General features: G+C 43.9%; 4 protein-coding genes and 1 pseudogene across 7 annotated transcripts; all 5 read left to right on the top strand.

The window, feature by feature from the left end:
• Positions 1 to 2,041: 2,041 nt before the first annotated feature.
• Positions 2,042 to 12,310, top strand: LOC139541415 (amine sulfotransferase-like). The gene is made up of 4 exons (XM_071346047.1): positions 2,042 to 2,295; positions 3,484 to 3,491; positions 9,475 to 9,655; positions 11,998 to 12,310. Exons 1-4 carry the CDS (start codon positions 2,130 to 2,132, stop codon positions 12,123 to 12,125), a joined length of 483 nt encoding a protein of 160 aa, XP_071202148.1. The 5' UTR covers positions 2,042 to 2,129; the 3' UTR covers positions 12,126 to 12,310.
• On the top strand, positions 4,069 to 7,767 carry LOC139567957 (putative nuclease HARBI1). Of its 3 annotated transcripts, XM_071389593.1 has the most exons (11): positions 4,069 to 4,802; positions 4,890 to 5,066; positions 5,157 to 5,218; positions 5,301 to 5,387; positions 5,475 to 5,516; positions 5,585 to 5,758; positions 5,838 to 5,873; positions 5,972 to 6,526; positions 6,596 to 6,711; positions 6,808 to 6,919; positions 7,014 to 7,767. In XM_071389593.1, exons 8-11 carry the CDS (start codon positions 6,055 to 6,057, stop codon positions 7,382 to 7,384), a joined length of 1,071 nt encoding a protein of 356 aa, XP_071245694.1. In that variant the 5' UTR covers positions 4,069 to 4,802; positions 4,890 to 5,066; positions 5,157 to 5,218; positions 5,301 to 5,387; positions 5,475 to 5,516; positions 5,585 to 5,758; positions 5,838 to 5,873; positions 5,972 to 6,054; the 3' UTR covers positions 7,385 to 7,767. The 3 variants fall into 3 exon arrangements, 1 of the variants encoding a protein (XP_071245694.1); XR_011673482.1 differs by lacking the exon at positions 6,596 to 6,711; XR_011673483.1 differs by lacking the exon at positions 6,596 to 6,711 and having other exon boundaries at positions 4,069 to 5,066.
• Positions 12,311 to 14,029: 1,719 nt separating the features above from the next.
• Positions 14,030 to 21,953, top strand: LOC139567956 (E3 ubiquitin-protein ligase TRIM47-like). Its single transcript, XM_071389592.1, has 8 exons — positions 14,030 to 14,765; positions 15,741 to 15,896; positions 17,456 to 17,686; positions 17,980 to 18,142; positions 18,380 to 18,430; positions 18,748 to 18,825; positions 20,266 to 20,511; positions 20,723 to 21,953. Exons 1-8 carry the CDS (start codon positions 14,175 to 14,177, stop codon positions 21,025 to 21,027), a joined length of 1,821 nt encoding a protein of 606 aa, XP_071245693.1. The 5' UTR covers positions 14,030 to 14,174; the 3' UTR covers positions 21,028 to 21,953.
• A 472-nt stretch (positions 21,954 to 22,425) lies between these two features.
• On the top strand, positions 22,426 to 27,158 carry LOC139567955 (lysosomal alpha-mannosidase-like). Of its 2 annotated transcripts, none has more exons than XM_071389590.1 (7): positions 22,426 to 22,558; positions 22,976 to 23,078; positions 23,415 to 23,588; positions 25,085 to 25,278; positions 25,952 to 26,084; positions 26,633 to 26,778; positions 26,915 to 27,158. In XM_071389590.1, exons 1-7 carry the CDS (start codon positions 22,445 to 22,447, stop codon positions 27,140 to 27,142), a joined length of 1,092 nt encoding a protein of 363 aa, XP_071245691.1. In that variant the 5' UTR covers positions 22,426 to 22,444; the 3' UTR covers positions 27,143 to 27,158. The 2 variants fall into 2 exon arrangements, with proteins under 2 accessions (XP_071245691.1, XP_071245692.1); XM_071389591.1 differs by lacking the exon at positions 26,915 to 27,158 and adding an exon at positions 26,496 to 26,511 and having other exon boundaries at positions 26,633 to 26,773.
• Positions 27,159 to 27,419: 261 nt separating this feature from the next.
• LOC139541408 (tripartite motif-containing protein 16-like) overlaps positions 27,420 to 27,656 on the top strand; it is an 8,032-nt pseudogene continuing 7,795 nt past the window's right edge.

The raw sequence follows: 27,656 nt of genomic DNA, 5'->3' as shown, positions 1-27,656 counted from the left end.
ACCTGAACAGGTGACCTATATGACTGGATACCTGAACAGGTGACCTATATGACTGGATACCTGAACAGGTGACCTATATGACTGGGTACCTGAACAGGTGACCTATATGACTGGGTACCTGAACAAGTGACCTATATGACTGGATACCTGAACTATATGACTGGGTACCTGAACAAGTGACCTATATGACTGGGTACCTGAACAGGTGACCTATATGACTGGGTACCTGAACAGGTGACCTATATGACTGGGTACCTGTTCAGGTGACCTATATGACTGGGTTAGAGTCCAGTGGATTTTCAGTTCAAAGTAGCTGCTCCTTGACAGCTGGGGGTAAAATAAGTTCACATTATTCTAGACACTGGAGCATTCAGATGATTAAGTACCGGCCTTCACCCCTGGTCAGACTGCAAATCAATTATATTAAGGCTTGTTTTTCATCCTCTTCACTGCTACCCGTCATATATCATCATTAAGAACACCAAGAGATTGTCTATGGACAGTAACACACACACACACACACACACACACACACACACACACACACACACACACACACACACACACACACACACACACACACACACACACACACACACACACACACACTAATAAGTGACTGGGTGTTGATAACAAGTCTCTTCTCTTACAGTAATCTGAATTGACAGCACTTGGTTCACGTGAATTTAATTATAATCCAAGTTAAATTGCCTAATGGTAATTGACAAGTTAATTTGTAATTCTGTGTCTTTCCGAGATCTTACAGAAGATGGCAGTATAGTACAATAATTTAGAAAAAAAAGAGAGTCAGCGAGAAAGAGAGCGTGTGTGCATGTTTGTTTGAGAGAGCGACAGAGAGAGAAAATGCTTTGCGAGGCACTCTCCGGAACCAAGATACACTAAGGCTCAATACAGTCCTTAATTCTACTGTAAATGAGACACTCACTTACTCACACACACATACAGTACAAGACACATGTTTATCTAGTGTGAGCATGTCTGTTCCTAAACCAATCGAATTGACCGATCCTGCTAGTTGACAGCCTATCCCCTGGGGTGTCTTTGACACGTCCACTTGATGACATGGTTCTTAGATCAATAACCAATAACATGCCAATCACCAATCAACCCTCCGGTTAGAAAAACACTCCACAGTGACTAAAACCACATGAATGGATGGATCTACAATCATCCCTTCATCCTTCCATCCTTCCATCCCTCCGTTCCTGATGAGAAGTGAATTGAAAGAGGAGAGATGTGGAATGACTTGAATAATTTACAGTGCTTGGCCAACTCTGTTCGAGGTTTAGAATTCCCATGTCCACTGGAAGTTCAAAAGGTCATAGACATAATACATGTAGTCTATTGCTCAACCAGCAACAGCTACAAAATGACTAGCCTATTTGGGCAAACAGACTGCTATTTATTTTTTCATTCAACCCCCTTACATAAAAGGGCAGACCAGACAAGCTTAATTTAAAAAGTGTTTTACAAGAGAGATACGATCAGTGAATGTATTATCTTTGTAAACAATCTCCATATGAATAAAAGTGAGGCCTGTGCGTGATTGTTTAAGGATCTGGGTGTAGCTGGTGAAGAGGAGTCAGGCGCAGGACAGCAGAGATGAGTAACACAAGAAACTTTACTCAAAATGTGCAAATACATGAAGTAATACCAAGCCCACAAACATCGGACCGAACTTACAATAAAACAATCACACACAAAAACCATGGGGAAAACAGAGGGTTAAATAATGAACATGTAATTGGGGAATTGAAACCAGGTGTGTAAAACAAAGACAAAACAAATGGAAAATGAAAAGTGAAAAGTGAATCGGCGATGGCTAGAAGGCCGGTGACGTCGACCGCTTCGGCGGAAGTCGTGACAACCGTAGAGTTACAACAGGACAATGCAACTGTACAAAGGTTAACTGAAGAAGCCTACTCTCATTAACTCGTAAACTAAAACTTGACACGGTTTACGTGACTTCACTTATAAAATCTAATCTAATTCTTAGAAAACGTCCTCAGTCACCTTCCCTCACTCTCCTTTTCCTATTGACCACAATTCGTTCCAGCTGTTTTTCCCCTTATCAACCGTTTTCCGTTAACGTTTTTTTTGTTTGTTAAATGGCTCAACAAGAGTATAAGCGCCTCGGTGAGCAGTTGTTTACGTATAAAGGCCAGGTGTTTCCCGTGGCTGACACGCAGGAATTAACCACGGAATATATCGACAGCTTGGAACACTTTGAGATCAAGGACAGTGATGTTTTCCTTGTCACTTTCCCCAAATCAGGTAAGTAAATGATTGAAAAGTATTACTTTCACACTGACAGTAGCTACAGAGGTATAATAAACATGACTGGTGCTTGAACATCTATTACAAATTGAGTAGGTTGTAATTAAAGCATGAATAAGCCAACGTTCGTAGTAAACACATTAACAGCTGACTTTCAGCATTCTTATAGGGGAGATATATGTCACTTACACAAATGATGATTGGCTGAAAGAAATTGACAATAAGAAGATTGTGGGAGCTGTTTTGATTGACTTCAGTGGATCTTTTGACATGATCATTCATAGTCGGCTTCTGAAAAACATGTGTTATGGCTTTACATCCCCTGCTTTATAGTGGTTCGAGAGTTACCTGTCTAACAGAACAGGGAGGGTGTTCTTTAATGGAAGCCTCTCCAACATGATCCAGGTAGAGTCGGGCATTCCCCACAAGACATGCCACCAGGGGTCTTTTCACAGTCTCCAAGTCCAGAACAGACTCTGGGAAAGGCACAGTACTACATAGAGCCATGAATACATGAACTACACCTTATGGGACAACGCGGAATGTGAAGAGACACACACACACACACAAGCTAACACGCACTCTACACACAAGTACATTGTGATTTTGATATATTGTGGTATTATAAATGTTGCAGTGTAGATATGTAGTGGTAGAGTAGTGGTGTAATAATGTGTTTGTTGTATTATGTAGTTTTATTTGTTTTAAATTGGGATCTAAATGCCTTAATCTTGTTTGGACCCCTGGAAGAGTAGCTGCTGCCAAGACAGCAGCTAATGGGGATCCTTAATACATACAACAACAAAAATTATAATAATATAACTATTTGTGGTAGGCTATTTCATCTCAAACATATTGGTTAAAGTTTGCCTTGCTTTGACAACACCCTTTATACTCTCTCTCTCTCTCTCTCTCTCTCTCTCTCTCTCTCTCTCTCTCTCTCTCTCATTCTCGCTCTCTCCTCTCTTTCTCTTTCTCTCGCTCTCTCCTCTCTTTCTCCCTCTCTCCTTCTCTATCTCTCTCTTTCTTCCTCTCTCATTCTCGCTCTCTCCTCTCTTTCTATCTCAATCTCTCCTTCTCTCTCCCCCCTCTCCTTCTCACTCTCTTTCTCTCTATATCTCTCTCTCTCTTTCTCTCGCTCTCTTTCTTCCTCTCTCTCAGCTCTATATTGCCCATTGTCTTTAGACCAGCAGGTCTGCTCTCTCACTCTGAAGGATTGAGGAGCCCATATGTTCCTCCAGCATGGCATCTGAGGTTTGAGTTAGGAACAAGAGGTTACCTCTGAGGCACAGGGAATAGCAGGAACACTGTAAATTCAAGCGCAGCGCTAGTTCATACAGGGAACCCTTGTATTGGCTTCATACAGGGAACCCTTGTATTGGCTTCATACAGGGAACCCTTGTATTGGCTTCAAGTTTCAAACTTGAAACTTGACTGCTATAACATCTGCAGTGTATATGGGAAAGGGGGATACCTAATTAGTGTAACAATAATGCTCGTACGAGCTCGAACCCAGGCGCAGAGAAACACAGTAAGCAGAGGTCAGGGTAAATCCAGAACGTTTACATTGAGTCTTAACAGAAACAAGGCGACCGCACAAGAGCACACTAATAAAACATGAGACCGAAGCAAAGATACAGGCCACCTGAGGAACCTAAATAACAAGGCAACCAGGTGAAGAGAGAAGGTAATTAAACACAGGTGAATCCAATAAGTAATAATCAGGGTAACCTGGTAACTAGAAATCGATATCCATGTCTTCGGCACCTGGGGCCTGTTGCACAAAAGTAGAATTAAGACATCCGGGATAAATGACTCAGCTGAGCTCAATGAAGCCAAAACATGTGCGTCCAGGCTTAATTGGTTGCACAAAGACCAAGCCAGGATGAGCAGACACGGATTCATTAAGCCAGGTGAAACCAATCCTGGATAGGTGCGCGCTCACGGCTCACTCAAATAGACCCCGCCACAGATCACAGATTAACTGATTTACCATGGCAACTAGAGCCGCGTACTTTTCCCCGTCGGAAGCACAAATCCTCATGGAGGCATACGAGGAGGTAAAAGATATAATTAAGAAGAAAGGCAACACCGCCACAGTGATAAAGCAAAGAGAAAAAGCGTGGCAAAGTATTGCAGACCGCCTGAATGCGTAAGTAGTGCACAATTACACACTCACCGCTCCGCTGAAACATCACAATTACAATTCAAATATTTAATTCACATCTCCAAAAATGCAGTTGTACTGTAATTATGAAACGGTTAAATTTTTAATTGAAATGCACTGCAGATATGAGTGAAATTGTGTAAAGTAACTCCATCACACTGTATAAAGCTATGATAAATTTTTTGATATTTTTACTGAAAACAAGACAAAAATACCAAGTAATTTTTTGCAGTGTGACTCCATTAAATGTGTGTGTGTGTGTGTAGATTAAACATGAACGGGCCAAAACGGACATGGCAGCAGGTCAAAATCAAATACAAGAACATTCTGCAGAATGGTATGGTCCCTGACTAATATTTAACAAAGCACAAGCATATATTGTACCCAGAAGGTGCCTGCTCACACATTGTCTGTACTGTTTTAGCAGTGAAAAAGAATACCCACAGACAAGGCACGGGTGGTGGGTCACCAAAGGCTGACCTTACCCCAGCAGAGGACATGGCCTTGGAGCTAAATAAAGGCAGGCCCGTCTTAGAGGGGATCCCTGGGGGGAAAGAGACGAGCATAGGTTCCTCCCAAGATGCCACCCGCTTCATTCAAGGTATGTCCTTCCATCTCTACATGGGATACAACCATATTCATATTGAATCAATTTGGACTGTCTGACTTTGGTTTACCTATTGCCTTGCAGTGTCTGGCAGCACTGTGTTCCTGTTAGAGCCACCAGCACAAGCACCAGACGATGCTGATCCAGTGAGTACTCCATCAAAGGCATACTGTAGGCCTGGCATGTCTTGTCTACTAGCTTCAATATGAATCCGATTAAATGTGATAGGGTGAAGGCCCCAGTGCAGCAGCAACAGCACATGATGGAGACGATGATGAGGAGGAGACCATCTCTCTGGATTCCAGAAGGCATGAGGTATCATGTTAAGACTGTGAAAGTACTATTTACTCTACAATGGTGAGGAGTCCTCATCAAAATCAAAAAATCTAATTTCTTTTACAGGACCCAGATGCTATACAGTGGGAAAACCAGCCTGGCAACATAGTGCGTATTAATAAAAGGACACCACATCCTGCCAAATTCCAGCTGCGCTAATTGTATTGTGTTCACAGAGCTCACAAGCTATCAGAAAGTTGTATGGCAACCACCTCCGGCGCCAAATAGAACTGGCAGACATAGACATTCAGTACAAGAAGAAAAAGATGGAAAATCTTGCACTGGAGTCCGAAATAAAAAAGAGGACAATTAGGAAACTGGACCTTGAAATAAAAAAACTTGAGAGGGAGGTGAGATATGCCTTCAATGTACACTGTATGCTAACTGTAACACAAATGTATTATTCATTATTTTTCTTTCCTCCCCCAGCTCCAAGAAGATGACACAGCTCAAAATAAAAATTAGGTATATTCTCGTAAAGTCAAGTGAGCCATGACATATGAGCTCTTATTGTGAGCACACAGGACGGTGGCATCTTTCTAAGGTTTTTTTTATTTTCCCAGCAATCAGTACAACCAAGTCATCGTTATAAGGCATCGCCCTCTTTTGCCCACCCCCCCAGCACCAGGTGTGGCCACTAGCCTATATGAAGGCCCAAAATTGTGTGTTCCTTTCTGCTCTGACAATGGCATGCCCATTCGTGCGAGATGTGGTGGATGAAGAAGCACTTGTGCTGAGGAGAGCCTTCAGGCGAGAAAGGGTCTTCAGGGACCGGTTGGACCCACTGGCCTTCCCTGATGACCATCTATATGAAAGATACAGGTTTTCTGCAGATGGCATCAGGTATCTATGCAGACTACTGGGTCCCAGGATTAAGCACCGCACTGCACGGAGCCATGCACTGAGTGTGGAGCAAATGGTTTGTGTGGCCTTGCGCTTTTTTGCTAGTGGAGCCTTCCTGTACTCAGTGGGGGATGCAGAACAGCTGAACAAGGCCACAATTTGCCGCACAATAAGGAGTGTGTGTCTGGCTATCAAAGCATTAGCAGATGTCTTCATCTCCTTCCCTGGCCACAGAAGACTCTGTGACATCAAAGAGGAGTTCTATAGGATTGCAGGTAAGAGGATCTACAAATTACAGGACAACTGTTAACACATAGTAGGATACTCATTACTTTGTGTGACAGGTTTCCCCAATGTCATTGGTGCAGTGGACTGCACACACATAAGGATAAAAGCCCCCTCAGGTGCCCATGAGGCCGATTTTGTGAATAGGAAATCCTTTCACAGCATTAATGTTCAGGTGAACATAACTTTTTGATATTGTCCATTGACGAACACTCTGCATTGCCAGTGATGTGCATTGATTGGTGTAATATTCCTCATCTTATGATTTCAGATGGTCTGCAATGCTGACTGTGTGATCAGCAATGTTGTGGCAAAATGGCCTGGCTCAGTCCATGACTCCAGAATCTTTCGGGCCTCTGAAATCTATCAGTGCCTATCACAAGGTAAGCCACACAACCCCTATTTATAACCATCATGGCTGTGTCAAGAATATCACTGTGTTTATGAGGTAGTAATGATGAGATTTTGTGTTGACAGGTGAATTCTCTGGTGTGTTGCTGGGAGACAGGGGGTATGGCTGCCAGCCTTTTCTCCTGACACCTTTCACAGACCCCCAGGAAGCACAGCAGGCCTACAACCATGCCCATGCCAGGACCAGGGCCAGAGTTGAAATGACCTTTGGCCTCCTGAAGGCACGCTTTCACTGCCTTCACAAATTAAGGGTCAGCCCTGTTAGGGCATGTGATATTACTGTGGCTTGTGCTGTCCTCCACAATGTGGCCTGCCTGAGGAAGGAGAGGGCCCCCAGAGTGCCACCAGCCATGGACTGGGACAATCCGGCAATCTTCCCTGATGACGACAGTGGTCGGCTGCTGAGGGACCAATATGTGTTGAATTATTTTAGTTAGTATGTGTGCTTTCAATTTTGGTTAAATATGTCCTGCGGTGGCAGAGGAATTTGGGTTTTTTTGGGTTCGTTTTTTGACGAATTTGGCCTCTTATGATGTTTGTGCGGTATACTGTGTGTAATACAAGGCTGCAGGGAGGCTACTGCATCCATTCATTTGTCTGTTCAGTTGATGTGTATGGATTTGTCCTGCATTTATTTTAGTGTGCAGACATGCAGGGTGTGTTATATACAGACCTTTGAATGTGTATGTATCATTTTGTATAATATGCTTGGATTCTGTGCTTTCCATCTTGTAGAGTCACTGTGACTTCAGTTTCGAAAGGAGCTGATGGTTTACCTGCTTTGTTTTGTCCTTATTCAATAAAGGAACATAATGTTACACATTGTGTTTTTATATTCATATGGAATGTGTATTTGTTTATATGACAGAGTACTAGGGCCACACTGAAGAAAAAGGATAAAGTCATAAATTTATGAGGCTGGTTCTTTCTGCAGAAAAGCTACATATTGTTTTTACAGTTTTGATACTTATGACAATGTGATACTTAATATTCTGGCACATCAGCATGTCTTTGTTTATGAAACCATACTGAAGTACAATTTCACGAAATGCCCCACATCTGTCATTTTAACAACTGTCCTCCTTTAAAACAACTGGTTACAATATTATGACTTGTGTTTTTTTCCCCTCTGTGGCCCTAATATTCTATCATTTTATATATAGCCTTATAGTCTATGGGAAACTGTAAATTATCTAATGATAGCAACATCATCTAAAAATCATTTTTTATCCAAAATCATTGAAATTAATGATCACAAACGTTTAAATAATAACAGTGGGTCTAGTTATATGTGATAACAATGTATAGTGAGCAGTGAAATAACTATTGGTTTCCATTTGTGGTGACTGCTGACTGACATTAGGGATGAGATTAAATAGATCCTGGAATTTAGCCTGGTCTGGAGCAGGCTAGCTCCACAGAATAAATCTCCATGGTAATTTATACCATAACATATCCTCCTGCCCCCTATCCATCTTTAGTGCAACCGGATTACGGATCAATTGAGCCAGGATCACCAAGATATCCTGGCTTAATCCCTTATCATAGTTTTGTGCAACAGGCCCCTGGGGAGCAATTGTTGTTGGGGTTAACTGCCTTGCCCAGGGCCGGAACAACAGATTTTTACCTTGTCGACTCAGGGATTCGATCCAGTACCCTCAGTTCCTGGCCCAATGCTCCAACCCACTTGGCTAATTGCCAGTATCTGGATACTGGCATAATAATCATATTTTAGGTATTTTTTTTCACATCACAAATATACTGAACAAAAATATAAACATGCAACAATTTCAAAAATCTTACTGAGTTACAGGAAATCAGTCAATTATAAGGAAATTAGTCAATTTAAATAAATGTATTAGGCCATAATCTATGGATTTCACATGACTGGGCAGGGGTGCAGCCTTGGAGGGCATAGGCCCACCCACTGGGGCACCAATCAGAATGAGTTTTTCCCGACAAAATGGATTTATTACAGACAGAAATACTCCTCAGTACCCCCCCCCCTGGTGTGGTTACACGTGGTCTGCGGTTGTGAGGCCGGTTGGAAGTACTGCCAAATTCTCGAAAATGACGTTGGAGGCAGCTTATTGTAGAGAAATGAACATTAAATTATCTGGAAACAGCTCTGGTGAACATTCCTGCAGTCACCAGGCCAATTGTAGGCTCACTCAACGCTTGAGACATCTATGGCATTGCGTTGTGTGACGAAACTGCACATTTTAAAGTGGCCTTTTATTGTCCCCAGCACAAGGTGAACCTGTGTAATGATCATGCTGTTTAATCAGCTTCTTAAAATGCCACACCTGTCAGGTGGACGGATTATCTTGGCAAAAGATAAATGCTCACTAACAGGGATGTAAACAAATGTATGCACAAAATTTGAGAGAAATAAGCTTTTTGTGCGTATGGAAGATTTCTGGGATTATTTCAGCTGATGAAACATGGGACCATCACTACAAATGGTTTATATTTCTGTTCATTTACATGCCATATTGGTTTTATTCCATGTGTCCTGCTACAACAGGACCTGAGATCGGTGGTAGAGCGTCTGGCTGAGTTTGTCGGGAAGAGCCTGTCTGATGCAGCTATAGACAGCATAGTGGAGAAAGTCACCTTCAATAACATGAAGAAAGATGACAAGGCCAACTATGAGTTCTTGCTTGACAACGTCAAAGACAAGAACAAGGGGAAGTTCCTACGCAAAGGTGAGGAAAATAAGAAATGTTTAGAGGCTTTATGGTTGAAATACATGAAAAACATGAGTATAGGTTTGTATGGGTATATGGGTATCGTGGGGGGTGGGGGCAGAAAAGAGAGGGGGTGTATTTAAAGAGGTGTAGCTGTATCTATAGCATAGCTTTATCTATAGCATAGCTTTATCTATAGCATAGCTTTATCTATAGCATAGCTGTATCTATAGCATAGCTTTATCTATAGCATAGCTGTATCTAAAGCATAGCTGTATCTATAGCATAGCTTTATCTATAGCATAGCTGTATCTATAGCATAGCTTTATCTATAGCATCTATAGCATAGCTTTATCTATAGCATAGCTTTATCTATAGCATAGCTTTATCTATAGCATCTATAGCATAGCTTTATCTATAGCATAGCTTTATCTATAGCATAGCTTTATCTATAGCATAGCTGTATCTATAGCATAGCTTTATCTATAGCATAGCTTTATCTATAGCATAGCTTTATCTATAGCATAGCGTTATCTATAGCATAGCTTTATCTATAGCATAGCTTTATCTATAGCATAGCGTTATCTATAGCATAGCTTTATCTATAGCATAGCTTTATCTATAGCATAGCTTTATCTATAGCATAGCTGTATCTATAGCATAGCTTTATCTATAGCATCTATAGCATAGCTTTATCTATAGCATAGCTGTATCTATAGCATAGCTTTATCTATAGCATAGCTGTATCTATAGCATAGCTGTATCTATAGCATCTATGGCATAGCTTTATCTATAGCATAGCTTTATCTATAGCATAGCTTTATCTATAGCATAGCTTTATCTATAGCATAGCGTTATCTATAGCATAGCTTTATCTATAGCATAGCTTTATCTATAGCATAGCGTTATCTATAGCATAGCTTTATCTATAGCATAGCGTTATCTATAGCATAGCTTTATCTATAGCATAGCTTTATCTATAGCATAGCTGTATCTATAGCATAGCTTTATCTATAGCATAGCTGTATCTATAGCATAGCTTTATCTATAGCATAGCTGTATCTATAGCATAGCTTTATCTATAGCACAGCTTTATCTATAGCATAGCTTTATCTATAGCATCTATGGCATAGCTTTATCTATAGCATAGCTTTATCTATAGCATAGCTTTATCTATAGCATCTATAGCATAGCTTTATCTATAGCATAGCTGTATCTATAGCATAGCTTTATCTATAGCATAGCGTTATCTATAGCATAGCTTTATCTATAGCATAGCTTTATCTATAGCATAGCTGTATCTATAGCATAGCTTTATCTATAGCATCTATAGCATAGCTTTATCTATAGCATAGCTGTATCTATAGCATAGCTTTATCTATAGCATAGCTGTATCTATAGCATAGCTGTATCTATAGCATCTATGGCATAGCTTTATCTATAGCATAGCTTTATCTATAGCATAGCTTTATCTATAGCATAGCTTTATCTATAGCATAGCGTTATCTATAGCATAGCTTTATCTATAGCATAGCGTTATCTATAGCATAGCTTTATCTATAGCATAGCGTTATCTATAGCATAGCTTTATCTATAGCATAGCTTTATCTATAGCATAGCTGTATCTATAGCATAGCTTTATCTATAGCATAGCTGTATCTATAGCATAGCTTTATCTATAGCATAGCTGTATCTATAGCATAGCTTTATCTATAGCATAGCTGTATCTATAGCATAGCTTTATCTATAGCATAGCTGTATCTATAGCATAGCTTTATCTATAGCACAGCTTTATCTATAGCATAGCTTTATCTATAGCATCTATGGCATAGCTTTATCTATAGTATAGCTGTATCTATAGCATAGCTTTATCTATAGCATAGCGTTATCTGTAACATCATTTGCATAGCTTTATCTATAGCATAGCTGTATCTATAGCATAGCTTTATCTATAGCATAGCTGTATCTATAGCATAGCTGTATCTATAGCATAGCTTTATCTATAGCATAGCTTTATCTATAGCATAGCTGTATCTATAGCATAGCTTTATCTATAGCACAGCTTTATCTATAGCATAGCTTTATCTATAGCATAGCTGTATCTATAGCATAGCTTTAACTATAGCATAGCTTTATCGGCAGGTAGCCTAGAGGTTAGCACGTTGGGACAGTAACCGAAAGGTTGCTAGATCGAATCCCCAAGCTGACAAGGTAAAAATCTGTCGTTCTGCCCCTGAACAAGGTAGTTAACCCACTATTCTTAGGCCGTGATTGTAAATAAGAATTTGTTCTTAACTGACTTGCCTAGTTAAATAAAGGTTAAATAAAAATAATTAATAAAACAATCTCTCTCTCTTCAGGTACCATAGGAGACTGGAAGAACTCGTTGACGGTGGCCCAGAGTGAACGCTTCGACCAGATCTATCAGGAGAGGATAAAGGACCTGTCTCTCACCTTCGTCTGGGACATCACAGAGCTTCAAGGCTGAAACAGACACATATGCAAGCATGCGCACACACAGTGGCGGTTCTAGTATGGCTCCTTGGGGGAACCGTCCCTTCAGCGCACCCCCCCCCCAAATAAAACATCATTCTACACTAAATAAATAATACATTAATAATTATAACATGTACAACTATATAAATGTAAAAATACTAAAATAAGACTCATAAATATCAAAAAGAAGTAACAAAGACAAATAGAAACAAATTGTAGTATACAATTAAAAAGAGAATCGAATTATTACACTATTACCCTATTGCTAACAAAAAACACACAAATAAAACTCAATTGCACAAATCCTATATCACACAAATACACAAATAGAATAACACACTTATAAAAAAGAGAACCTGATTATTATACTGTTGCACTTCAAACAAGAAACACACAAACTAAATTGCACAACTAATTGCATTACTAATTAAATTAGTACTGTACAAAGTTAGAGGTGCGCTATTTGATAGATTCCCCGCTCCCCCTATCTCTAGCTTCCAGTGGGGAGACCTGAGGTCAACCTACCCCGCCCCCCTACCTCTAGCTTCCAGTGGGGAGACCTGAGGTCAACCTACCCCCGCCCCCCTACCTCTAGCTTCCAGTGGGGAGACCTGAGGTCAACCTACCCCGCCCCCCTACCTCTAGCTTCCAGTGGGGAGACCTGAGGTCAACCTACCCCCGCCCCCCTACCTCTAGCTTCCAGTGGGGAGACCTGAGGTCAACCTACCCCCGCCCCCCTACCTCTAGCTTCCAGTGGGGAGACCTGAGGTCAACCTACCCCCGCCCCCCTACCTCTAGCTTCCAGTGGGGAGACCTGAGGTCAACCTACCCCCTTCCATCTCGTACTACTGAGTGGGAGACCTTCCCAGGCAGTAGCCTGCCTAGCTCACAAACTAGCATCAGGGCGCCCACTCCGACAAGGTTAATTGACCCACAGACCCACGGTCCCACAGTCCCATACTATTCTGAATGGTGACATGATATCATTGATGTAACGAGCAAATGAGTGATAGAAAACCGATCGCGCAAATGTCACCATTCAGAATAGTATTATTATTTTATTATTATTATTATTTTTATTTTGTGTGGGCGCCCCATGCCGCCCCCGGCAAGATGCCGCCCTGGGCGGCTGCCCATGTCACCTATGCCTAAACCCGCCACTGCATACACACATATTTTCTCTCTCTCACACACACACACACACACACACACACACACACACACACACACACACACACACACACACACACACACACACACACACACACACACACACACACACACATTCTCTCTCTCTCCTTCTCTTTCTCACACACATACTCTCTCTCTCTCTCTCTCTCTCTCTCACACACACACACACGCACACACGCACACACACACACACACATTCTCTCTCTCTCCAACACACACACACCTTAAATATTATTTCCATGAACTGTTCAATTTAGTTCCACAAATATCCTACTATTTTAATAATGTGAATAAAAATGAAATATATTCATTTAAATAAAAGACTCATGCAAATATAATCGGTATAATATACTTCATTACATTAAAATTGAATATTGTAGTAACTTGTGTTTGTGTCTGTTATTATTGTAGACTATAGGTTATTATGGGGAATTACTGTATTATAAGTAATAATCTGTTTTATTGTTATGTATTGTGCGTTTATTATGGGGAACTACTGTATTATAAGCAATAATCTGTAGTATTGTGCGTTTATTATGGTGAACTAGGTAGTTGAAGTCATACGGTAAAGAGAGACGGGTTGACGTCAGGGTTTGTATTTACATGGATCCCTAAAACGCTTTCTGATGTAGTCTACTCTCGTAATTAGCTCCCGTATGGAATGGATGACATATCGGAAGCCTAGGCTATTCCTGTAAGACCTGAGCCGCAACCGCTCCCCGTCACATACACAAACAACCAACCGGGAATCACCGGGAATCAGGGAGTGCCTTTTTTGGTTTCTTTTCTTTTACGGAGAAATAGTCTACAGAGACTCGAGAGGGAGAACATACGAAAACTCCTTACCGATATGGCAGAGGCGAATATCTCGGTAACAGAGAGCCAATTCAGGTGCCCTATTTGCCTGGATATCTTGAAGGATCCGGTGTCCATTCCGTGCGGACACACCTACTGCATGGCATGCATGAACTGTTATTGGGACCAAACCGACCTTGGTCACTACAGTTGTCCGCAATGTCGGGAAGAGTTCATACCTCGACCGGTGCTACGGCGGAACACGGTGCTACAAGAGGTAGTGGACAAACTCAAACTGAACGAACTGGCTACGGCGCCGGAGTTGTATCTAGGCGGCGTAGGGGACGTTCCGTGCGACTTCTGCCCGGTTCAGAACAAACTGAAAGCGCTTAAGTCGTGTCTGGTGTGCTTGGCGTCTTTCTGCGAGCTCCACGTCTTGCCGCACCGCGACGTGGGGACGTTGCGGCGGCATAAACTTGTTGCCGCGGTGGAGAGCTTGGCGGAAAGGCTGTGCTCGCAGCACCGTTTGGGCCTGGAGCAGGGCGGCGACGGGGGCGATGCGGTGGAGTGGAGTGGCGACTGTTTGCTGTGCGAGTCTGACCAAGAGGAACTGCACAGCATCGACGAGCAAAGGGCGCGGAAACAGGTAGTAATCATAATCATAATACACGGGACTTATATAGCGCTTTTCAAGGACCTTTACAATTTTGCAAAGCCTACTCATCACCCTGGTGATTAAAACGGATTAAAAACAAAGTTGTTTCCTAAAAACACTTGTTGATCTTTCCACCTAGGAGTACAAACCGTTAGCCTGGTCCCAGACGTGTTTGTGCTCTTGCCAACTCCATTACACATTGCCAAGCCGAACATTGTTGGCATGACAATGAGAGACAACGAGTTGGCACCCTAGTTGAAATGTCTATGGTTGGCACAACACATGTCTGTACCCTGCAGGCTAACAAACTGCCACTATCCCTAACAACTGAATAGAGGATAAATAGCCTATTCAATATGGCAACCTATGAACATGATTGATTGTGACAGATGACATCCCTCTGCACCAGTTTGATGCAGGTTAGTTACGTCACTGGGAAACACCCCGCTGTGCCCCCTCTGCTGTGGGCAGGCTGTACTATCTGGGGTATCGCTCCCATACCAGGAGAGAAGTAGGCAGGTGCTGTAGGTGTATGTCACTAATGGGGCTATAGTGTTGCTACGCCACTAATGCTGCTCTACTCAGACTGGAGTGCTGCTGACCAAGATTCATTGTCCACTATATAAGCATATGCAATATACACTGAGTGTGCAAACCATTAGGAGCACCTGCTCTTTCCATGACATAGACGGACCAGGTGAATCCAGGTGAAAGGTAGGATCCCTTATTGATGTCAGTTCAATCAGTGTAGATGAAGGGGAGGAGACAGGTTGAAGAAGGATTTTTAAGCCTTGAGACAATTGACATATGGATTGTGTATGTGTGCCATTCAGAGGGTGAATGGGTAGGACAAAAGATTGAAGTGCCTTTGAACGGGGTGTGGTACTAGGTGCCAGGTGCACCGGTTTGAGTGTGTCAAGAACTGCAACACTGCTGGGTTTTTCACGCTTTCCCGTGTGTGTCAAGAATGGTCCACCGAAAGGACATCCAGCCAACTTGACACAACTGTGGGAAGCATTGGAGTCAACATGGACCAGCATCCCTGAGGAAAGCATCCTTGTGAAACGTTTTCGACACCAAAAGGGAGTTCAACTCAATATTAGGAAGGTGTCATATGTCAAGGTGAGTAGATCGTAGATCATTTCTCTCTCTCTCTCTCTCTCTCTCTCTCTCTCTCTCAGTCTGCAGAATCTCTCAGAGGTCAGTACAGGGGAGAATCAGGAGTAGCTAGAGGGAGCTGGGAGAGTCTCAACTCGAGCATAGAGGCTCGTCAAGGTGGGGTCTCACACACACACACACACACACACACACACACACACACACACACACACACACACACACACATCAGCACACACGACACACACACACACACACACACACACACACACACACACACACACACACACACACACACACACACACACAAAGAGAGAGAGACACACACACACACACACAGAGTGAATCTGAAACATAAAAAAAAGAGTGAATAGTAACCAGATTAAAAGGCTTTTAGTGCCTGGGCGACTTTTTTCAGAGAGTCGCCCCGGAACATAAAACTGCTGCTATCTGGAAGTTTAGTTTATTAATCCAAACCATTTAAAAAAACAAGCTCACATAAAACTAGAAAAAGCCGTACATGCACATGAGTAAAATCCTGGAGGATAACACACAATAAAGTCTGGGACTTATTTCTATTGTGGTCCTCTTGAAACACAAGGTTGCACACAAAAGACATTTAAAACGTGTAGTGTACTTGAGGTTTAAAAAGTCTTATGAGGTTTGTAATTTCCACTCTGGAAATTCAGACTTGATTTTCCCTTACGAAACATGTATCTGTGACGTGATGAGTTTGGACCCAGGTGCAGAGAAGAGACCAGACGAGGAATCAGTGGTTAAGGATAAACATAATACTTTACTGAGAAACGGTAGCCGCAGGATCACAGTACACTTGAATAAAACAACAAACACTAAGTCTCAAAAACGCACTCAGGAAACAACCACACATGGTAACCAATTCAACCTTCAGCAAAGGACCACAGAAAACACGCCTCTTTTAACAGGGACATCATCATGAGTAAATAAGACGCCCGAGTGTCGTTAATGTCTCTTGGTTGGTCTCTGCCGCCCTCTGGTGGAACCATGACAGTATCAACCCTTACAAAAATGTCCATTAATTATAATTGACATTTCATGTTGCTGCAGGATTATTTTCCTGCTGTAACAAACTGTCAGGTCAAATGAAGGTCCTACATCTTTATTGTCTGGCCATGTTGTTGCTCGCTGTCAAAAGCAAGCCAGTCAAGCCAGGCTACCGTTCTGCCCTCTATTCCCCTGGCAGTCAAGCCAGTCAAGCCAGGCTACCGTTCTGCCCTCTATTCCCCTGGCAGTCAAGCCAGTCAAGCCAGGCTACCGTTCTGCCCTCTATTCCCCTGCCAGTCAAGCCAGTCAAGCCAGGCTACCGTTCTGCCCTCTATTCCCCTGGCAGTCAAGCCAGTCAAGCCAGTCAAGCCAGCATTGACAAATAAAAGTACATTTCAGCCGTATGGTTTGAAATCAAATTAAAATAACCAATGAAACCAACATTATTTAAATGTAAATGTTTACTTTCTTGGTGCTTATTACTGAAGAAAATGTTGCTCCTTTACTTTCCTTCATTTGGTGTCCCTTCTCCCCTTACCTAGACATCAGCTGCGTTAGTCCTGGAGGACAGCAATACCCTGTTTGTGGACCTGGCCCTCCGTCTGGAGAGGACCAGGGGGGAGGTGAGGGCCAGGCTGGAAGCCCGGGAGAGAACTGTCCTGGGCAGGGCAGAGAGAGAGCTGGAGACCCTGGAGAAAGAACTGGAGGAGCTACGGAGGAGAGACCAGGAAATGGGCCAGCTACTGACGGAGGATAATGCTCAGTTCTTACAGGTGGGGGGAGTGAAGGAAGAGCAGAAGAAGAGAAGAAACAGTGAGGTATTGATGGGAAAAGGAAGGGATAATTGAGAGAGAGACTGGATGCTGAAAAATAAAGGAGAGAGAAATATTAATGAGGAAGAGATGGAGAAAAATAATAATGCAGTCAAAACAGATGGAGAGAGAGAGAGAGAGAGGGACGAACGGTGACATGATAAAAATGCTCCACTCATCACCCCTCTCTCCTCCATTCCTCCCTCTCTCTCTCCTCCATCCATCCCTCCCTCCCTCTCTCTCTCCATCCCCAGGCGGCTTACCTGCTGTGTGTCCTCCCACCCACTGGGCGGCGCCACCGAGCCCCTCTCATCCTTCCCGTAGAAGGCTTTAGTGCAGCCCGCAGAGCTCTGTCCCACCTCAGGGCCCGGATGGAGGAACTCTGTAGAGAGGAAGTGGACAAGATCAGCCGCGCAGGTGGAGGGAGTAAAGACACACACACACACACACACACACACACACACACACACACACACACACACACACACACACACACACACACACACACACACACACACACACACACTAGTTTATACTCAAACACACACAACTGCATGCATCTTTTCACAGCTATGCTCTCAGAGACTCCAATAATGCATCTCGAATGACAATGTGTGATGTCACTATGTGACACACTTTTTTACCTCTCTGTAGTGAACGAGAGCTCCTCTGTCTGTCACATGTCTGGTGGAGAGTGTTTGAAAGGTAAGCCCAGAGAAACAGGACACAAACGCACACACACACACACACAACCCCCCCCCCACACACACACACAGCTCTCTCAGGGTCACCTCTGTGGTGTGTTTCTCATCTAAGACTCAGGCTTTAGGGTGAACATGTCTGGCCAGGGGATGTTAGTTGAATCGTTTTCAGTAACTTCTGATATGATTCATTTGGATGGAATGTAACACTGATTCCTCTTTGTCTCATTCTCTACCTCCCTCCCCCTCCTTTCTATTTCTGTCCCTCGCCTCCTTACTCCTTACCCCCTCTCCCTTCTTTCTTCTTCTCTCTCTCTGTAGCAGTGCATGCATCGTTTCCTCTCTCCCCCCTCTCTCTCCAGCCCTCGGACCAGAGGATGAGAGTATCCTTCCTCAAGTGTAAGTACTGACACACACACACACACACACGCACGCACACACGCACACACACACACACACACACACACACACACACACACACACACACACACACACACACACACACACACACACACACACACAGCAGCCTTCCTGAGGTGTAAGTACTACCCACGAGACACCTTGTCAGTCTGACGATGCCACCGGTATACCTTGTCACCGTGGCGATGCTGCCCTGGTCGCGTGGTATTCCGAGATGACCTTGTTTTCACACCCTGCCCTGTCCTATGACAACCACGCCATCACTTCACCACACACACACACTGACACTCACACAAACACACACACACAAACACACACACTAACATACACACACACTGACACGCACACAAACACACACACAAACACAGGTGTTGACATGCCGTTGGCACAAACCCAGAGCTACTCAGAAAGGGGATCTCTCTCTCTTTCTCCCATGCCCTTCTCCCCCCCCCCCCACCTTCACAGTTAATGAGGGCGACAGGGTAACCTGAGAACGCACTTGTGTCCCTAATGGCACCCTATTCCCTATATAGTGCACTACTTTAGACTAGGGCCCTGGTCAAAAGCATTGCACTACATAGGGAATAGGGTGCCATTTGGGAAGTACTCCATGTCTGTCTGGTGCTTTCTTTACCTTCATGAATAGTATGTGGATATGATATTTCTGACATTTAGTAGTCTGTTGTTCACAGTGAACAACGGGTACATGATGAGACAAGCCCATGGACAGGATGAGATCATGGAGACGGGTGTTAGGTTTAATAATTCACACCGTCTGGGTTAGAATAAAGGCCACTACGCACTTTACTCAAACGCAGCGACGGCGCGTCGTTTTCTACGTAGTTCTACTACTTCTGTGCGGCTCAAATTTTGGAACGGACCGTATATGGCGCTGCGTCGCTCTGTTTGCATAGGGTGTGTAGGGCCCTTAAGACTCTGGCAGGCATATACTGTATCTGTCTGGGCTAGACGTCAATCAGAACACTGTCCCTCTGGCCAGGCAACCACGCTATTGCGTAATAGTGCATTGTTCATTTCTTGTATTTCATTCTAATAGTTCTATTAGATTAAGACTGTCATATTTGCAGACAGACATTCATATGGTCACTGTTCTTTTTACTGCGCCGAAAACTGTTGCGTATTTAGTTCAATAATCTCTGTTAGAAATGGTACCCGGTGGTCATGATAATGCTATTGAGAGTTAATGACACTTCTAAGCTAACAGGTAAATAATTGTCATGGATTGTTCAATCAATCACTCTGGACTCAGGCATCTATTTGATTGATTGGTTGGTTGATTGATCTCCTCAATCTCCTGTCCCTGGACCCAGACACGGCCCGCCCCCACCCTGGTCCTTCTGGAGGGTCCCGATGGATCTGTCGCTCGCTTATCTTTAACCCCCTCCTCTCTCTCTTCAGGCTCCCGTCGTCTGTCCCTGGACCCAGACACGGCCCACCTCACCCTGTTCCTCTTGGAGGGTCCCCAGGGGGCTCACTGTGGAGAGGAGCCCCAGTCCTACCCCCTCCACCCGTTGCGCTTCGACTCCGTGGCCCAGGTCCTCTGTAGGGAGGGCCAGTTTGGAGGGGCCAGCTACTGGGAGGTGGAGTGGAGGGGAGGAGGGTGGGTGGACATTGGGATGACGTACAAAGGGATCGGACGTAAAGGTAGCTGCTTCTCGGGATAGTTTTTTATGTCAGTTATGTTGAGCAATTTGCAAATGTCAACATTTCACACACAAAGTGTTTGTAATAATCACTTTCTAATCAAGGCTTGGTCTGAAACGTCCTATTTGGCTCGGGACAAAATGTGTGCATTATATAGGGACAGCCAAAGGTTTTCGAATCTTATTTTCTTTCTTATTTTTCTAATCTAAAGGAGGCGGAAAACCCTGTCTGCTGGGACGGAACGAGAACTCATGGCGTCTGAGGTGCACGCACGCCGGGTACGCCGCGTGGCACGATAACCGGAAGACGACCGTAGCTGCGCCCCTGTGCCCGCGGATCGGCGTGTTTCTGGAACACCAGAAGGGAGCGTTGTCCTTCTATAGTGTGGCGTCGGACGCCGTTTCCCTGCTCCACACGTTCAGGTGTCCGTTCTCTCAGCCGCTGTACCCAGCGTTTCGGTTGGACCTGGACGCCACACTGTTGATATGTCCACATGAAACACACAACGGGAACTAACCTCTTCTGTTTCTGGATCTCTTATTTCCACCCAATGGGAACTCTTCCTGCGTACTGCCGAACAAATACCATTGATTACAAGTAAACACAAATGTGCTTTTCTGCCCCAGAAAGGACTCAACATGAACCCTACCTAACTCTTTACTGCTCCCTAACCTCTCTCTTTCTGAACACCTTCTCTTGACCCAATGGGTACCCATCCTAGAGCCCAAACCTAACTCTGCTGCCCTCTCTTGTTATGGCCAGAACCCTGCTTTAGCTTTACCAGGTACCTCAACTCCTCCACTGTGTTTAAAATGAACCTCCTAATAGCTACAACCAACAACTGATTGTTTACTCATTGTTGTTGCTCTACATTTCAGTCATTTAGCACACACTCTTATCCAGGGCAACGTACAGGAGCAATTAGGGTGAAGTGCCTTACTCAAGGGCACATCGACAGATTTTTAACTTAGTCAGTTCGGGGATTCAAACCAGCAACCTTTCAGTTACTGGCCCAACACTCTTAACCGCTCGGCTACCTGCCTCCCTGAAATGTCAACTCAAGATGTCAACTCAGCATAGGTCCACGGTAAGGGATTAATCATTTACTTTGACATCAATCAATAATTTTTGAAGTATCGTTGCCAAAAAAACTCTAATCTGCGCTCAACTCCGTGGAGGCGTTGTGTTACTTGGATAGGCCTAGGAAAGGCTATCTCAAGTCACCAAACTAGTGATGCTGAAAAGACAATGTTGTTGTGTAAGGAGAGTCTGAACTGAGCAGCATATTGTATGCATGGCCTCTCCATTCAAATATCATTCACAATGTGGCCCTATTGTAAACAGAGACTTCACTTCAGCAGCCATGAAGCCATCTTGATCAATCACCCTATTCTATTGATCACTGTGACTGTTACTTAACAATAACATCATGTGAAAAATAAGCTCAGGTCAATCCAACTAAATGCAATGTAGCCAAATGTCGAATGTAGCTATTTCAAAATACTATTAGTTGGAAAGGTTTTGAATGCCATTATATCATCATGAAGGGACATTGAAGGAAATATGTATTTTCTATAAAGTGCATTATTTCATGAGTTATAGTCAGACTAATAGTGGGATAGGCTATGCTGGGTAGCCTATGGTTTCTATGGCCCCATCTCTCTCTACCTCCCCATTCCTTCAATCATTTATTTCTCTGTGACTATTACAATGAATGTGCAGCTTTGTATTCATGTGGGCTGTGTAACTGTTACTGTCTTCAATAAACCAATTATACATTTTCAATCTCAATTTTACTATCAACGTTCCAATTTCCCCCTTCAAAGCATAAAAAAAGAATAGGACTGCCCCTAGAGGGCGTGGTCTGGGGGGAAGTCACATGATATGAGAGATACATAAACAAATGTCACATGACTCGTGGCTGTTTTCCAAGATGGCGACTCCGGTGTATACACCGTTTGTGTTCCTCCTGTTATTATTTCAAAGCGGCGTTTGGGGCTTTCCCGTCAGTCAAACACCCCAAGAAAGTCCGACATGTGGATACAAGGTACGTCTATAGTTCCTATCCCTATTGTGGTGAATAAAAACGCAACTGAAACACTTAAACCGTGTATTGGTATAGCAGCTTTGATAAACTTCTTCACTGTTTCCAGCTTTAGCCGATTTCAAACACTTTCATTTTCGTGTAGAGAACACAGTAGCAGAAGTTATATTCCTGGCATAACAGATTTTTACTTCCACATAAAACGTGAAATGGAAGCTACAAATCACATTCGATCTAGCCAGTCTTGCACTAAGTCTGATCTTGCACTGTTATCATTGGTGGTTTAATTAAATTACAATTACAACGTTACAATTTTTGTAAAGCTAAGTAGCCTCTGATATGCCTCTCTCCTTAACATAACATTAGCCCACCAGCTAAAATCCCTAATTATTTTCCCATTGTGTGTACTACACATCCTAGTCATGTCATGCTACCAAGCCTGGGATGTTGAACGTGCATCTAGTGCCCCACACCCACGACGACGTTGGCTGGCTCAAGACCGTGGACCAATACTTTTATGGAGGTCTGTACCCCCCCCCCCCCCCCCCCCATCATGTGGCTCACATCTACACACACAAACACACTCATAAACAGCTATGTCATAAGTCAAGGTGGTATAGTTAAAAGTTAAACTGACCCATTGTTAAAACCATAGTTGTGAGGCTTTTATTATATTTTATTATAGGCATACATAACACCTACAATAACCTAGAATCACATGGTTTTACAGTTCAAACCTCATGACTGGGTGGATGTGAACCGCATGATAGATGTTGTATCATGTGTGCATACGTCTTATCACGTTAGTGTGTGTGTGTGTGTCTAACCCGTGTATGTAACCTGCCTGTCGTCGTTCCAGACCGTAATGACATCCAGCACGCGGGGGTGCAGTACATTCTGGACTCTGTGGTGGACCAGCTGCTGAAGAACCCTGACAGACGCTTCATCTACGTAGAGACAGCCTTCTTCTACCGCTGGTGGAAACAACAGACTGATGACATGCAGAACACTGTCAAACAGCTGGTCAATGAGGGTGAGGCCAGAGAGGGGTTATAGAGCCTTTATAAAACATGTCAGGAAGTAGTTATAAAGATGTAGAGTCCACCTTCTACCGCTGGTGAAGGAGCCAGTCAGACAGCAGGTTAATGAGAGGAGGGATGTAGGTGTTATAAAGATGTAGAGTCTACCGCTGGGGAAGGAGCCAGTCAGACAGCAGGTTAATGAGAGGAGGGATGTAGGTGTTATAAAGATGTAGAGTCAGGAGCCAGTCAGACAGCAGGTTAATGAGAGGAGGGATGTAGGTGTTATAAAGATGTAGAGTCCCCCTTCTACCGCTGGGGAAGGAGCCAGTCAGACAGCAGGTTAATGAGAGGAGGGATGTAGGTGTTATAAAGATGTAGAGTCTACCGCTGGGGAAGGAGCCAGTCAGACAGCAGGTTAATGAGAGGAGGGATGTAGGTGTTATAAAGATGTAGAGTCCACCTTCTACCGCTGGTGAAGGAGCCAGTCAGACAGCAGGTTAATGAGAGGAGGGATGTAGGTGTTATAAAGATGTAGAGTCTACCGCTGGGGAAGGAGCCAGTCAGACAGCAGGTTAATGAGAGGAGGGATGTAGGTGTTATAAAGATGTAGAGTCCACCTTCTACCGCTGGGGAAGGAGCCAGTCAGACAGCAGGTTAATGAGAGGAGGGATGTAGGTGTTATAAAGATGTAGTTCACCTTCTACCGCTGGGGAAGGAGCCAGTCAGACAGCAGGTTAATGAGAGGAGGGATGTAGGTGTTATAAAGATGTAGAGTCCACCTTCTACCGCTGGGGAAGGAGCCAGTCAGACAGCAGGTTAATGAGAGGAGGGATGTAGGTGTTATAAAGATGTAGAGTCCCCCTTCTACCGCTGGGGAAGGAGCCAGTCAGACAGCAGGTTAATGAGAGGAGGGATGTAGGTGTTATAAAGATGTAGAGTCCACCTTCTACCGCTGGGGAAGGAGCCAGTCAGACAGCAGGTTAATGAGAGGAGGGATGTAGGTGTTATAAAGCTGTAGAGTCTACCGCTGGGGAAGGAGCCAGTCAGACAGCAGGTTAATGAGAGGAGGGATGTAGGTGTTATAAAGCTGTAGAGTCTACCGCTGGGGAAGGAGCCAGTCAGACAGCAGGTTAATGAGAGGAGGGATGTAGGTGTTATAAAGATGTAGAGTCCACCTTCTACCGCTGGGGAAGGAGCCAGTCAGACAGCAGGTTAATGAGAGGAGGGATGTAGGTGTTATAAAGATGTAGAGTCTACCTTCTACCGCTGGGGAAGGAGCCAGTCAGACAGCAGGTTAATGAGAGGAGGGATGTAGGTGTTATAAAGCATCTCTCTCACCTGAGTGTGACTGCTATTGGTGGTGTTATTGAACAGATGTAAATTGCAATTCAGAGGTTATAAACGGTTATAACCCCTTTAATTAACCTGTGATTAAGTCATATTACGTTAAATAACTCTTTATTGCTGTTTTCATCACTTTTGTCCCCCTCCCCCTCCCTCCTCTCAGGGCGGTTGGAGTTTGTGAACGGGGGCTGGTGTATGAGTGACGAGGCGACCACCCACTACAGTGCAGTCATAGACCAGATGACCATGGGCCTGCGGTTCCTCAACGACACGTTCGGACACTGCGGTCGCCCCCGCGTCGCCTGGCACATCGACCCCTTCGGACACGCCCGCGAGCACGCCTCCATGTTCGCACAGGTACGGGTTGTATTCATTAGTGCACACAGTAATGTTTCTTATTACTGGTTGGTCCCTCCCTGTTTTGGCCAGTTTGGTTCCTACTGAATACAACCCACAATCTCCTGTCTTGTTTCCTACCTCACAATATCCTGTCTGTCAGACTTCCTCTGTCTATTCTTGCCCAGGTAAATCTCTTCCACTCCTTTTTCCATCATGTCTTAATCCATTGTCTGAATAGATCTAGTACAACCATCCAAGACTCTCGTCTGTTGAAAGGTTGTCAGTGTCATAAGGTTCTTGTGGGCTCCCAAGTTGGGAATAGAAGTGGGGCAAAACAAATGTAGTCAAAGTTTTCCATGTCAGAAATAACACGATACGAGTCTCCCTCATCTTTCCATTCAGTTACAAGGTCAGAGGGACGATTAGAATCCTTACTGTGTTTATTGTATTGAATGGGTGGCAGGTAGCCTAGAGGTTAGTGTTGAACGTTGGTCCAGTAACCTGAAGGTTGCTGGTTTGAATACCCGAGCCGAGAAGGTTAAACATTTAGAACCAAACTCTAATTTTCTCCAGGTGGCATCATACTACCATGGATGACCCTGTAAAACAACACATTTCACTGCACCTACCCGGTGTGTGAGACAAGAAACCATGTTGTGTGTGTGTATTGACTGATGGTTCTCTGTTCTAGATGGGTTATGACGGCTTCTTCTTTGGTCGTCTGGACTACCAGGATCGTAGCAGGAGGATGGTAGCCAAGGAACAGGAGATGTTGTGGAGGGCCAGCGAGAGCCTCACCCCCCCTATGGCTGACCTCTTCACGGGTACTGACCTTTGACCTTCGACCTCTAGCAACAGCTTCACGTAGTCGTTCCATTAGATATTTTCTGTCATATTGCTCACAACCTATTCAGTTTTTGCAATAGACCTGGGATATCCCATTTTCTTCATCAATATTACTCTTTCCCTTTCGGCACTAACATCTGTCCTCTCTCCCCACTCAAGTGTAGTCTATAGTCTAACACCCGTCTCCCCGGTCAATGTTTAGATGGGATACAGCTTGTGTCAAATTGACGTCAAAAGTGTAAGTTCTCCTAACCTGCTACGAAAAGTCAATTTTGACGAAAGCTGTATCCCTTCTAGACAAAACCCCTCCCCCCTCATCAATACTGATCTCACCTTGACCCCTGACCCCTAGCCACCGCTGTAGCCTAACCCAGCTCCCTCTCCCATAGGTATCTTCCCTAACAGGTACGACCCTCCCGACGGCTTCTGTTGAGACCAGTCATGTGATCAATCCTGACCTGACCTCCCACCTATGAACCCTGACCCCTAGCACCCCAGTAGCCTAACCCAGCCCCCTCTCCTCCAGGTATCCTTCCTAACGGGTACAACCCTCCGGAGGGATTCTGTTGGGACCAGTCATGTGACGATCCACCAATCAGAGACGACCCTGATCTGGAGGACTATAATGTTGACGATGTGGTGACCAGGTTCCTCCGCATCGCACATGCACAGGTTAGAGATGAGACACACACATACAGGTCGTTCACACATGCACAGGTTAGAGATGAGACACACACATACAGGTCGTTCACACACACACAGGTTAGTCATAATAATAACACACTCTCTCTCTTCTCCCCTGCACCAGGCATTGGTGTATAAAACCAACCACATCATAATGACTATGGGGTCAGACTTCCAGTATGAGAACGCCAACCTGTGGTATAAGAACCTGGACAAGCTCATTCGCTACGTCAATCAGAAGCAGAGTAACGGCTCTGAAGTCAATGTTCTCTACTCTACACCCTCCTGTTACCTACAGGAGCTACACAGGGCTAACCTCACATGGTACTATACCACTATATTAACTATATGATTCTGTTAGAATACTAAACTATGTTTAGCTAGTCAGAGTAACGGCTCTGAAGTCAACGTTCTCTACTCTCTCCTGTTACCTACAGGAGCTACACAGGGCTAACCTCACATGGTACTATACCACTATATTAACTATATGATGCTGTTAGAATACTAAACTATGTTTAGCTAGTCAGAGTAACGGCTCTGAAGTCAACGTTCTCTACTCTCTCCTGTTACCTACAGGAGCTACACAGGGCTAACCTCACATGGTGCTATACCACTATATTAACTATATGATGCTGTTAGAATACTATACCACTATATTAACTATATGATGCTGTTAGAATACTAAACTATGTTTAGCTAGTCAGAGTAACGGCTCTGAAGTCAATGTTCTCTACTCTCTCCTGTTACCTACAGGAGCTACACAGGGCTAACCTCACATGGTGCTATACCACTATATTAACTATATGATGCTGTTAGAATACTATACCACTATATTAACTATATGATGCTGTTAGAATACTATACCA

Source organism: Salvelinus alpinus, chromosome 2 (genome assembly GCF_045679555.1).
Source record: "Salvelinus alpinus chromosome 2, SLU_Salpinus.1, whole genome shotgun sequence".
Taxonomy (NCBI): domain Eukaryota; kingdom Metazoa; phylum Chordata; class Actinopteri; order Salmoniformes; family Salmonidae; genus Salvelinus; species Salvelinus alpinus.
Note: the sequence above shows the minus strand (reverse complement) of the source record. Positions and strands in the feature narration are given on the sequence as shown.